The 12386-nt window shown below is 45.5% G+C and overlaps 1 protein-coding gene across 6 annotated transcripts in view; it reads right to left on the bottom strand.

Moving 5' to 3' along the window:
- Positions 1-10944: 10944 nt before the first annotated feature.
- Positions 10945-12386, bottom strand: part of PRPF40B (pre-mRNA processing factor 40B) — a 150823-nt gene continuing 149381 nt past the window's right edge. For 3 of the 6 annotated variants that reach the window (XM_083169030.1, XM_083169033.1, XM_083169035.1), the window contains one exon: positions 10948-11648. In XM_083169030.1, coding sequence (XP_083025156.1) covers positions 11556-11648 — 93 coding nt within the window. In that variant the 3' untranslated portion in view covers positions 10948-11555. Of the gene's footprint in view, positions 11649-12386 lie in introns of all 6 variants that reach the window. The other 3 variants (XM_083169029.1, XM_083169031.1, XM_083169028.1) reach the window with 3 other exon arrangements.

The following is a 12386-nucleotide window of genomic DNA, read 5'->3' as shown; positions in this document are numbered from 1 at the left end:
CATACATACATACACACATATATATATATATATATATATATATATATATATATATATATATATATATATATACACACATACTGGAGTATTGACAGGCGAGTCCCTGCCTACCCTTACAAAACCTCACTATTCTCATCGTCATGAGCAGAAGCAGCTGCACTCACCAAGGAAGCAGCAGCCATCACAGACATTTACTGTTGTTATATAAATGTGACAGGTACTGTAGGGCTCAGAGCTGATCTAGCTGCAGCCATCTGTAGCTGCTGTATACATGCATTCTGATGTCACAATCTATGTCACAGCCTTACATCAAGGATGCCCAGCTACTGGCAGCCATTTTGTGGTGACAGTTTGTCCTAGATGGAGGCTCTGAGTAATTCCTGTTTCATTAAACAGACTTTGAAAAATTACTACTGATAAGGACTTTGGTTTCCAGCTTCCAAAAAGGGATCTTCAGAAAAAATTTGAATAACATCTTCAGGTAAGGAGCACATAAGAACTTCAGCTAACAGCATTAGGCCTGTCACACTTACATGTCCAGACACCTCCCTCCATTTTTCTATCTGTAGTTTTGAATATAGAAACAATGGCTAAAGCAAATTATTCATCTTATGTGATGCCGCAAGACATATAAATGGAAACCTTAATCATGGGCAAATCTAAAGTGGATGCAAAGGGTGCCATTAATATGAGGCCCAGAGGCTTAGGGGGTCCTGCAGTCAGGTTATATGGTTTCATACCAATTTCCCAGAAGTTCCTGCTAAGCAATTGGGTCTGATCCATTGTCCAGTGTGTGTAGTGGATATTAAGGCCCCCATACACTGGGTAATTTACCAGCAATTTGGGTTCTTTTCCTGTGATTGCAGCAATCAATCACCGGAAAAGAACCCAAATTGCAGGTGACTGACAATGGGTCCGATGCAATGTGTGTTACCGTGCGATTTGCTCCGGACCCACGGAATCACCCCTGCTGCAGAAGCAATCTCCTCTTAGATTGCTTCTGAGCCGGGCCGGCTTGTCTGGGATTGCATATATCACATGCGATCCTGCCACCTGGGGTGGACATGTGCAGCTCAAAGGAGCATTGAATGCAACTTCTCTGAGGGGAGAAGTCTCTGCAGTGCACGGGGTACTGGAGAGGTATCACTGTAATGTAATATCATTTGAACTAGAGGCCTCTTTAGTGTGGTACAAAATGAACTGGAGTGCACTTTAATGTGGCATAATCTGACCGCAGGCACTGTACTGTGGCATCATTTGACCTGGAGGGTGCTCTTATGTGGTACAGTATAAACAGGAGGCAGTATAATGTGTAATTTTATGACCTGGGGATAATATGTCATAATGTGAATTGGGGATACTGTTTGGCATAATGTGTACTGGCCGCCTTGCGATGTTACAACATGTAAACTACGGAATTAGTAGGGTTCGTAAAATAAAGTAGGGCACTTCTATACAGCATGATATACACTAGGGTACTACTTTGGTTTTAAAAAAGAAACTATAGCACTATAATAGGTGTAACATTAATAATTCCCATTGATAAAGCTACCAGGTGTAGCGAAACGCATCAGTTATTGCTGCTTCACCCACCTTATTCCAGGAGTACATGGATTGAAGTCCAGCCCAACCCCACAGGAAATCCTTCGGTGCCCCCTTTCAATTCAGGGCCAAACAGACACTGCTCAGCACCGCTCCGCAAACAATTAGTCCTTGCTTGGAGTTTAAGGACCAGTGCGACACCACTCACATACCATCTCCAGTGGATTGTCTGTGGTTACTACCCATCTTGGGCCGACCACATGAATCTTTGAGTGGACTTCCATTTCTTGCACACCTGTACAGGGATGGTAAATACCTATTCATACTTACCTGACATTCTATTGTGGAACATCTAGAAACGGACTCTCCAGGATGCTTTGAAAACCTTTCATTATTGTGGGTGATACGGATTTCATTTTTCTTAGTTATTTTATATGTTATTGTCTTATTACATTTTGTTATAGACCATCCAATTTTCATTTAGAAATCGTTTTACATTTTCACTATTATTATAGAGCACTGCTTACTTTTCTTCTTTTTGCTCTCTGTAAAATGAATAATTGTTGTAGATATCTGTCTATCAAGAAGCAGGGGTCCCCTTCAATATGTTTTTATGGTGCCCACAAAGTTCTGGTTGTGCCACAGTTCAGAATGGCATAGGTTACCAGTGGAGTGATTGGCAATGAGAAGTAGCAGAGGTAGAATGAATGTGAAAACAGTTTGCGGGCAGCAAAGTTGAGGATAGACCAGGGGTGGACAATTATTTCAGCTAGGGGGGGCAGTGAACACTTCCAGTAAATATTTAAGGCCTGTGCTCTGGAAACGGGTGTGGCCACGCACAAGGGTGTGTGTCCTAGAATGCAGTGTACCACACCATGTACCCCTAACACATTATTATGCAACACAATAGTAGACCCACTTATATTTGCCCCTCACACATTATGCCACATAGATTGAGACAAAATTCACATTACAGTACTGTATGTCACATGGAATAAGCCAAAATTAACACGGAAGGAAACAAAATTCACGTTCTGCTACACAAAGTGATCCAAAAATCATGTTATGTTACACAGTATGAGCCAAAATTCACATTATGCCACAAAGTATGAGCCAAAATTCACATTATATAATCCAGAAATAAAAAAATAAACATTTTTCAGCACACAGCAGCTTGCCAGGCAGGTTTCACTGGCATCAGGTCTGTAGTGTTTACCTTTTGTTCCTAGGCGCTGTTTTCTTTTTTTCAAATCAGATCAGTTATGGAGCACCGCTGAAGAAACCTTGTTTGTGTCACTGGGGCAGCCGGCTTGGATCTCCTTTGTGACGTCAGACACTGGGCAGCACGGGCGGACTGAGCCAACATGCGAGAGTGGAGGTTAACTAATGTGCTGCTGTGATCCACTCTTGTGCTCTAGCTCCGACCCCCCCTGCCACCCAGCATCTGACGTCAAGAAAGGAAATCCCAGCCAGCCGCCCCCATGACATGAACAAGGTTTCCTCAGTGGTGCCACATGCTGGAGCGCAATGACAAGCAGCTCAGCCAGTCAGGCCGCTTGTCATTGAGCACTAGTTGGGGGCAGCGGGCCAGGCAGGATCGGTTTGCAGGTCATATGTTGCCCACCCCTAGGATAGAGTGTAGAGGGATGAATTAAAAGTTAGGAAGGGCAGAAATCCGCAAATTGCCATAATCAATATGGAAATTGGTGAGTAACCTAATGAGAATTGAGGCATCTTCCAGGATGAGGAAGCATCTGATTCTGGGAAACTGTGGAGGTGGGAAAGCAATGGAAATTGCACGATTGTGAATGTTCTGCTATAATATAAAAACATTAAGGACATTGTAGCCAACTTGGCCTCAACTAAAATCACAAACTGACTTACTCCTAAAAAAAAAAGAGGTTTTAAATGCCTAAAATGTGTCAGTACCTCTTAACAATATCTCAATTCATTGACTCGGAGACAACTAGAGCTTATTTTATCAAACATATGATAGCCACTATGTTGTGCATGCTATATTATGCCTGAGTATCCCAGTATATATCGGGAAAACTATACGTGTGTTCAAAGAAAGGATTGCGCTTCATCAAAAAAAAAAAAAGCCAGCGCCGTGATAATACAGGAGGCAGCAGGTTGGTGTGGTTTATACTTACCCTCCTCCGGCCCGGACACCGCGTCGAACTCCGCTGACTCCCTGCGATCCACGGTGTATGCAAAACAGCATAAAGGGCAACCGTTCAGTGAACTCTGTCAGCGTGTTGTCCTGTGTGATTATTTCGTGCCGCCTTCAAATACATGCGCTGGGAGAAAAGCCGGGCCACTTGTTTGTGTCCACGGACTGATGGTTGCCAGCTGGAGACCTCTGCCAAGAAGTTAGTACGTACTGGCAGAGCACCTGTGGCTGCCAACTGGATTGTTGAGCTTGATGTTATCCATACATCAAGGTCTTCTCAGTCACCAGATCTGATTTTCCACTACCATCAATCATATGTGCACTTAGTGACTTTCACGTTGGCTCTGCACAGTTCCAAATTAAGGTGGACACAATACCACGATGTATGCGGCTCACCACGTGTCCTGGCCTGAAGAATGATTCCATGTTTGAGTCTTCAATATATGTGGTTTACTTACTAAGATGGGAGTTCTATTGAAGATAGAATGTTGCTAAGGGCAACCACTCAGATTCTATTATCTTCTATAAGGTGGTAAATAAATAAGTAGAGCAAAGTGGTTGCTTTGGGCAACATCATCTTCATTAGTACTCCCATCTTAGTAAATAAACCCCTATGTATTACAAATTTACAATGTTAAGAAAGATATAATAGCCTAAAGAAATGACATTAACGAGAACAGATAAATTATAGTTATTGGTTATCAGATCTCAGCATTATCCCATATTTTAACTCAAGGGAACCCACCATTAGATATTAATGTATATGGCAGACTGTGTACAAATGATCAAACTGAAGAGTTTATATATTATGTGTCCCATTAAATGCAAGAGCAGAGCTGAGCTGATGCAGAGCAGGGCTGATGCAGCACATTATCAGTGATTTCACTCTGTGCGAGATCAGAACCCCTGCTGGGATCTGCACATTACCTGTAGAACATTTCTTGTAACTCCCTTCCAAGATGGACCAATCGTCTCTCGCTCAAATGTCCAGTTACAACTCATTAATCACAGGGGAGCAATCAGATTTAATTTGGCATACTGTAGTTGTTCAGTCGATATTAATGATGTCAACAAAGTGCCAACAGCATTATAGTGATGGGGTAATGCCTACACGTGGCAATGTTATTTTAACCACATTAAAAATGCATTTTTGTCAGCATTGCCCTACCAACATATTGACATTTCGACCCTCGACAGAATTACTGTTGACTCTTTGTAATGTATAGTACTAGATTGCTATGTCAAGGTCTGTAGAATCAGAAATATAGATACAGTATGCATAGCATTAAGGCAACCAGTTTGTGCCCTGAATCACACCCATGCATCCCATCTATCCGCAAAGAATACTTTAATTCCACAAACAAACAGTACATGATGAAAGTTGCTGGCAGGACAGAGAGCGCTGCCTGCAGAGAGATGGTCTTATCCCAATAACCCAGTGCTGGCTATAAACGTCTTTTCGTTTCGTTTTTTTTAATAAATATATTTGAACATTACAACAAAGCGTCAGCCTGTCACCTCTTGGGGGCTGTACACTGACACGGATTGCTTCTGCAGCAGCCACACAATTGCCAGTGTGTACGGGGAGATAAGAAGGGGGGGTATTTAATATGTGCCAAAATATCCCGACAGGGGAAATAAAGGGATTTTTGTAAGAACTTACCATTCGAATCCCTTTCTCTGATATGGTCCTGGTGACACAGCTCAACACTGGGATGTAGGAGGGTCCGAAGGAGCCAGGCACCTATCCTAAAGCTTTTAGAGGGTAGGCTCCTCCCCTACTGCATCCCGGACTCTTCAGTTCAATCTTTCAAAGCCACTGGAATACATTAACTCAGTACAAACGCCTGCACATATTATATGCACATTTTTCAACAATAACTTTTAACCAAATAACATGAACATCATGAACCTGGCATACTTACTGAGCGTAAGGGAGGGATCGCTGTGTCACCAGGACCATATCAGAGAAAGGGATTTGAACGGTAAGTTCTTACAAAAATCCCTTTTTCTCTTTCAATGGTCCTGGTGACACAGCTCAACACTGGGACGTTCCAGAGCCGGTCCTTTGGGTGGGTACGCTCAGGTCTGCAGCTCTCACCACTGCTCGCCCCAATGATGCGTCCTCCGACGCGAACTCATGGAACCTATAGAATTTGGCAAATGTATGAACAGATGACCAAGTGGCAGCCCTGCAAACCTGCTCAGCTGTTGCCCCATGTCCAACCGCCCAAGAGGTGGCAACCGACCTGGTGGTATGCGCATTAATCCTGGCCGGAACAGGCCTACCAACTTTAGTATATGCAAACGCTATAACAGAGCGCAACCGCCTAGCAATGGTCTGCTTCGATGCAGGCCAACCAATTTTGTGTATGTCATACAACACTAACAAGGTGTCAGTTTTCCTGACACTCTTTACTCTGTCCACATAGATGCGTAATGCACGCACAACATCCAAATTCCTCAATTTGTCCCTTTTTCTCGAACCCTCTGGGGGTTGAAACACAGGCAGAACTATCTCCTGATTTAAATGGAAAGCAGAGACTACTTTTGGTAAAAACTGGGGTACCGTCCGAAGAACCGCCCTATCATCATGAAATATTAGGAAGGTAGACTTGCATGACAATGCTCCCAATTCTGACACCCTCTTTGCTGATGCCACTGCCAACAAAAATACCAATTTCCATGTAAGGAACTTAAGGTCAGCCGACCTTAATGGTTCAAACGGTGCCTTCTGAAGGCATTCCAAAACCAGCGACAAGTCCCAAGGTGCCACTGGTTGTTTGTAGGGGGTTTCAACCGAGACACCCCCTGTAGGAAGGTCTGTACTTCCGGCAATAACGCAATCCTTTTCTGGAAGTAAATGGACAAGGCCGAGATCTGCACTTTTAGGGACTGAAGGCTTAACCCAGAGGAAAACCCATCCTGTAAAAATTCCAACATTTTTGTCAACTTAAAACGTGATGTATGTGACTTCCGCCGCTCACACCATCGAATATAAGTCTTCCAGACTCTATAATAATTTGCCGAAGACACTGACTTTCTGGCTTTTATCATGGTATTAACCACTGCCTCTGAGAATCCTTTATTCCTTAGAATGGCGGTCTCAACAGCCAGGCCGTCAAAATTAATAGAGCTGAATCCAGGTGATTGAATGGTCCTTGTCTTAGAAGGTCTGACCTCAGAGGTAGACGCCACGAGTCCACAGACAATCTCTGAAGCCTCGAGTACCAGGACCTCCTTGGCCAATCCGGGGCCACTAAAATCACTGGGATTTCTTAGGACTGTATCCTCTTCAACACTCTCGCCAGCATTGGGACTGGCGGAAAAACATAAAGAAGATTCCCCTCCCAGGGGATAGTCATGGCATCCACTGCTTCTGCCAGTGGATCCCTTGTTCTGGCATAAAACCTGGGCACCTGGTGGTTAAACCTGGATGCCATCAGGTCCACATCCGGGGTTCCCCACTTCAAAGTAATCTGATGGAATATCTGAGGATTCAGGCTCCATTCCCCTTCCTTCAGCTCCTCCCTGCTCAGGAAGTCGGCCTCTATATTCTCCACACCTGGTATGAATATAGCTGATACTGCTGGCACATTCTGCTCCGCCCATAGGAAGATTCTGGACACCTCCCACATGGCTAGTTTGCTGCGTGTGCCTCCCTGGTGATTCAGATACGCCACAGCTGTGGCGTTGTCGGTCTGAATCCTTAAAGGGAGTCTCTGTAACCTGTCTCCCGCCAGAGAAATCACCTTCCAGACTGCTCTCAGTTCCAAGATATTGATCGGTAGAGCCGACTCCTCTGGAGTCCACAAGCCCTGCAGACGCAGGTCCAAGACTACTGCCCCCCAGCCCTTGAGACTGGCGTCGGTAGTGACTACCAGCCAGCTCCAGGACTACAGTGACCGACCCCACTGAAGGGAATCCAAGTCTGTCCACCATTTCAGAGAGGCTCGAGTTTCCGAAGACAGCACTATCTGTTCTGATTTCATGGTCTGTGTGTTTCCCGACCAAGCCGTCAAAATGTTCCACTGGAACACCCGAGAGTGGAACCTGGCAAACTGCAGCGTCTCGAAAGACGCCACCATCTTCCCCAGCAGCGTGAGGCACCGCCACACTGATGTGCTCCGAGAGCTGAGAATCTCCTGCACTAAGGCAACCAGATCCCTGGCCTTTACCTCTGGTAAAAATACCCGGTGCAGATGGGTGTCCAGAATGACTCCCAAGAATTGGAGTCTCTGCGACGGTACCAACTGAGACTTTTCTAAGTTTAAAAGCCAGCCGTGAGCCTGCAAAAAACTGATGGCCTCTGCCAAGTGACTCTTGCAACCTGTCTGCTGACTCTGCTTTGAACAGCAGGTCGTCCAAATAAGGTATCACTGTGATTCCCCTCAGCCTGAGCACAGCCGCCATTACAGACATTATTTTGGTGAAAACCCTTGGTGCTGTGGCCAGACCAAAGGGCAACGCCTGGAACTGTAGGTGCAGGTCTCCTATTGCAAACCTCAACAGGGCCTGATGTTCTGGGTGTATGGGGACATAAAGATACGCGTCCCGGACATCCATGAACGCCAAAAATTCTCCCTGGTCCAGGCTTAGCAGCACTGACCGTAGAGATTCCATTTTGAAATGGTCTACCCATAAATGGACATTCAGAGACTTTAAATTTAGTATTGGTCTGAAAGACCCGTCTGGTTTGGGTACCAGAAACAGAGTGGAATAAAAGCCTTTCTTCCACTCTGCCCTGGGAACCGGAATTACCACTCCCTTCTCTAACAGAGAGTGAGCTGCTCTTAAGAGAGCTGTGCGGAGCCGAGCTTCCTTTGGTAAAACAGTGGGAATAAATCTTCTCGGAGGAAGACCTTTGAAGGGAATTCTGTATCCCTGGGATATAATGTCTAACACCCAGGAATCCTGGCCTAGTGACGCCCAGGCATCCTTGAACAGTGATAGACGACCCCGCACCTTTACCACTGCCGGGCAAATCCCCTGACAGTCATGCGGACGGTTTTTCCTCTCCTTTGGTGACAGGTTTCTTGTGGAAAGAACAAAATTTTGACTTTGGGGCCTTACCCCTGGAGGACTGAAACTTTCCCCTAAATGACTGTCCTCGAAAGGACGCACCACCTCTAGGGGAGGGCCGAAAGGACGGCCTAAAAGCAGAAAATCTTGATGTCTGCTTGGCAGCGGGGGCAGGCAGGAAGGTACTCTTGCCACCCGTGGCCTGCTTAATAATTCGGATCCAAATAGTAACTTTCCTTTGAAAGCTAATGTTTCTAAGGCCTTCTTAGACTCATTATCTGCCTCCCAGGCCTTTAGCCAGAGTACTCTCCTGGCATTGATAGACACTGTGGAAACTCTGGTTGCCATTTTGAGAGCTTCCTCTTCGGCTTCCAACACATATTCTGCAGCTGCCTTAAGCTTCTCTGCTAGCAACAACACACCAGGATCAGCATATAAAATGGTGCATAAATCATTGGCCCACTCAATCATGGCCTTAGAGACCCAGGCTGAAGCAATGAGGGGACGTAGGGTGAATCCCACCCCTTCAAATATAGCTTTGAGGTTACCCTCCAGCTTTTTGTCCACCGGGTCCTTAAAAGCTGCGCCCCCTTGCACTGGTAATACAGTAGCTTTTGACAGACGTGCCACAGAAGCATCAACTACTGGCACTTTTTCCCAGAGCTCCGCATGAGCCTCCGGCATGGGGTACAAACTTAAGAATCTCTTTGGCATCTGCAGCCTTTTATCAGGAGTTTTCCAAGCTCCTTCCAACAATTCTTGTAAACCTTCATCTGAAAGAAATGTAACAGCTTCCTTACGCTGCCGTTTAAATACACCTTTAGCAGGAGTTTTATCCTCCACTGAAAGTTTTAAAGCCTGTTTAACAGCTATAATCAAATCCTCCACCCCTGCGGCTGAGGAATCTTCAGAATCATCACCCTGCTCCCAGGGAATGTCTGTATCTACCAATAAAGGCACAGAGTAAGACCTTTTAGGGGTCCCTACAGCATCAACATCAATTTTGTCTAGAAAATCACTAAACCTGTTGATCCCCTTTGCAGTATCCTGCATCACCTGTATGAAGGCAGGATCTGCCTGGGTAAGAGGCAAGGAGCCAGAGGACTGCTGAGATGATGACATAGGTCTCTGAGATTCTACCAAGGCATCACTCTGTCTGTCCAGCAATTGCACTAAAGCGTTAACAGACCTGCCCAGGGCACTAGCCCACGCGGGTTCAATTTGCTCTGCCCTCTGGGGTTCACTCCCCATGGGTCTCACTCCCCATGGGTCTCACAGCAGCGCAAGCAATACACAAACCCCCCTTGGCCATCTGCTCAGGTACAAATTTTTGTGTGCACACATTACAAGCGCTCACAGTATTAAGGGCTCCCTCCCCCAAAACCACAGCTTGTTGCTCAGACATGATGTAAAGTAACCACACAGTGCATACAATGTACAACAGCGCTTATACAGAGTTAATGCACTCAGCCACTTATCTGTCTGTCGGTTTCAGATACGGGGAAACGATGCCCAGGAAATCCAAACACTCTGTCAGGATCTGTAAGCCAGCTCAGCTCCGCTGCAAGCGTTCTGAAAGGCGCCAAAACAGAGTGAGGGAAGAGACCAAGTCCCTGCTGCTTCGGGGTCCGTGACTTTTTGGCGCCAACCACCCCCAGTCAGCCGCTCCCTTAGTAGGATCTCCTAGTTCCAGTATCTCCCCCTCGACTGGGGACCACTTGGAACATGCCTGTAACACACTGCTGTCCTCTCATAACAGGAGCTCAGTGTGTAAGCTCCGCAGAAAATGGCCGCCGCCATCACGGAGCACCTGTCCCCCATGATCCCCACCTGCGTGAAGCCGGTTTCAGAGCGCTCCGGAGCCCAGGCAGCTTCTTAAAAGAAGCTGTAAGCGCTGCACAGGGAGGCCAGACAGCGTCTCCCCTGTGCACAGTGAGCTGACAGGACGCGCTTCTGTCAGCTCCTGCTGCGCTAGCAGAGTGAGGATTCACTAATGAGAATCCTCACTCTGTGCCTACCTAGCTAGGGTGAAAGTTAATAAAATAATAAAAATTCCCTAACTACTCTAATTCTTCAGCTGCTCCTGCAGCCCTTTAGAATAGCACCCACTCCAGTGGGCACCTAACACGAACTGAAGAGTCCGGGATGCAGTAGGGGAGGAGCCTACCCTCTAAAAGCTTTAGGATAGGTGCCTGGCTCCTTCGGACCCTCCTACATCCCAGTGTTGAGCTGTGTCACCAGGACCATTGAAAGAGAAATCGGCACTCACCTATTCAATGCAGCCATTAACGACAGCACTGAAGGGTGTCAGATCCGCCTTATTTAAAGTCGGAATCTGTTTTGTCGGAAACGGCCCCGGATTGTCTAATTCGCATCCCTTTCCCGAAAATATGAGGCCGTTTCCAACAATTTGCGGACTTTCTGACACTCTACAGTTGGTACATTGAATACCGACTGTCGATGTGCTGCAGGATCAGGTGAAACACGTCCGGGATTCCGACTGTCTGGACGTTTCCGATAGTTGGAATCCCAATATTGATTATCCCCCTAGGCATGTACAATTTCTTATGAATCCACAAAGAAGCACATTGAGTGCAGATTTTTAAGATTTTAAGGGACAAATTGACTAAAACTTCTAAAAATAAAAGTAGATGATGTTGCCCATAGCAACCAATCAGATATCATTTCTCCATTGCATTCTAGAAAATGATAGATAGAATCTGATTGGTTGCTATTCTCACCTCTTTTAATTCGTAGAAGCTTTAGTAAATGTCCCCCTACTGCTCAATTTCCTGTAGTGTGAATAAGCCGTCTCTATCTACTGATCATCATCCAGTTGCTGCAGTAAGGTGCGTCGCCTCTTCTCCAGCTCTCCCTCGCTGAGCTCACTCTCTGATGTGTCCCAGCCTGTCTGAAACATAGGTAATAAAGAAAAGCAGAAAGATGGAGTTATATTAAATAGTTAAAGAAACAATAGAGAGTAAGAATGTCAGGCAATACACAAGTGCACAAAAACCAAATCTAGTATTAAGCATCATATTGGCAGAACAAATAACTAACAACAGATGACTGTGAGTAGATGGCCGGTGCCCAGACATAAAGAACTTTGCGAATGGATCACCATTCACTAACCGCTCGCTAATCCATACGCAAATTATAAACCATCAAATTATATTTCCAGTCTGTGCAAATGGCTGATTGAGGCCGCTATTGGCATCACGCGCACCCTCCCTTAAAACAACTTAGCGCGCCTGCAGGTTTTCTGACATTCCCAGAAAATATGCGGTTCCCACCTCCTGTCAGTCAACCTCCGGACACATTGTGTTTACGATACATATGCAATTTCTGTTGCCATTTGTGCTTGAACATGCATATATATGTATATGGTACGCATGCGCGGTCATTCAATAATCTTTCAATTTGCAAACTCGTTGATCAGCGATCAACTCTAAATCAGACCCATAATGAGAATTGGTTGTAATGGAAACACTGAAAGAAGTATAAAACATTTAATTTGATTGAGACCAGCACCTTCTAAGAGCAGTGGAAATTTCTTCTGGTGACCCCATGCCAAGCTAGGACACAACACACACAGTATGGACAACAAAAACAAAATCTAAAATGTTACCCTACACCCACCATACAATTA

The sequence above is a fragment of the Crinia signifera genome, chromosome 2, assembly GCF_055691185.1.
Source record: "Crinia signifera chromosome 2, ASM5569118v1, whole genome shotgun sequence".
NCBI classification, from domain to species: Eukaryota; Metazoa; Chordata; class Amphibia; order Anura; family Myobatrachidae; genus Crinia; species Crinia signifera.
This window is presented reverse-complemented; position numbering and strand designations above follow the sequence as displayed.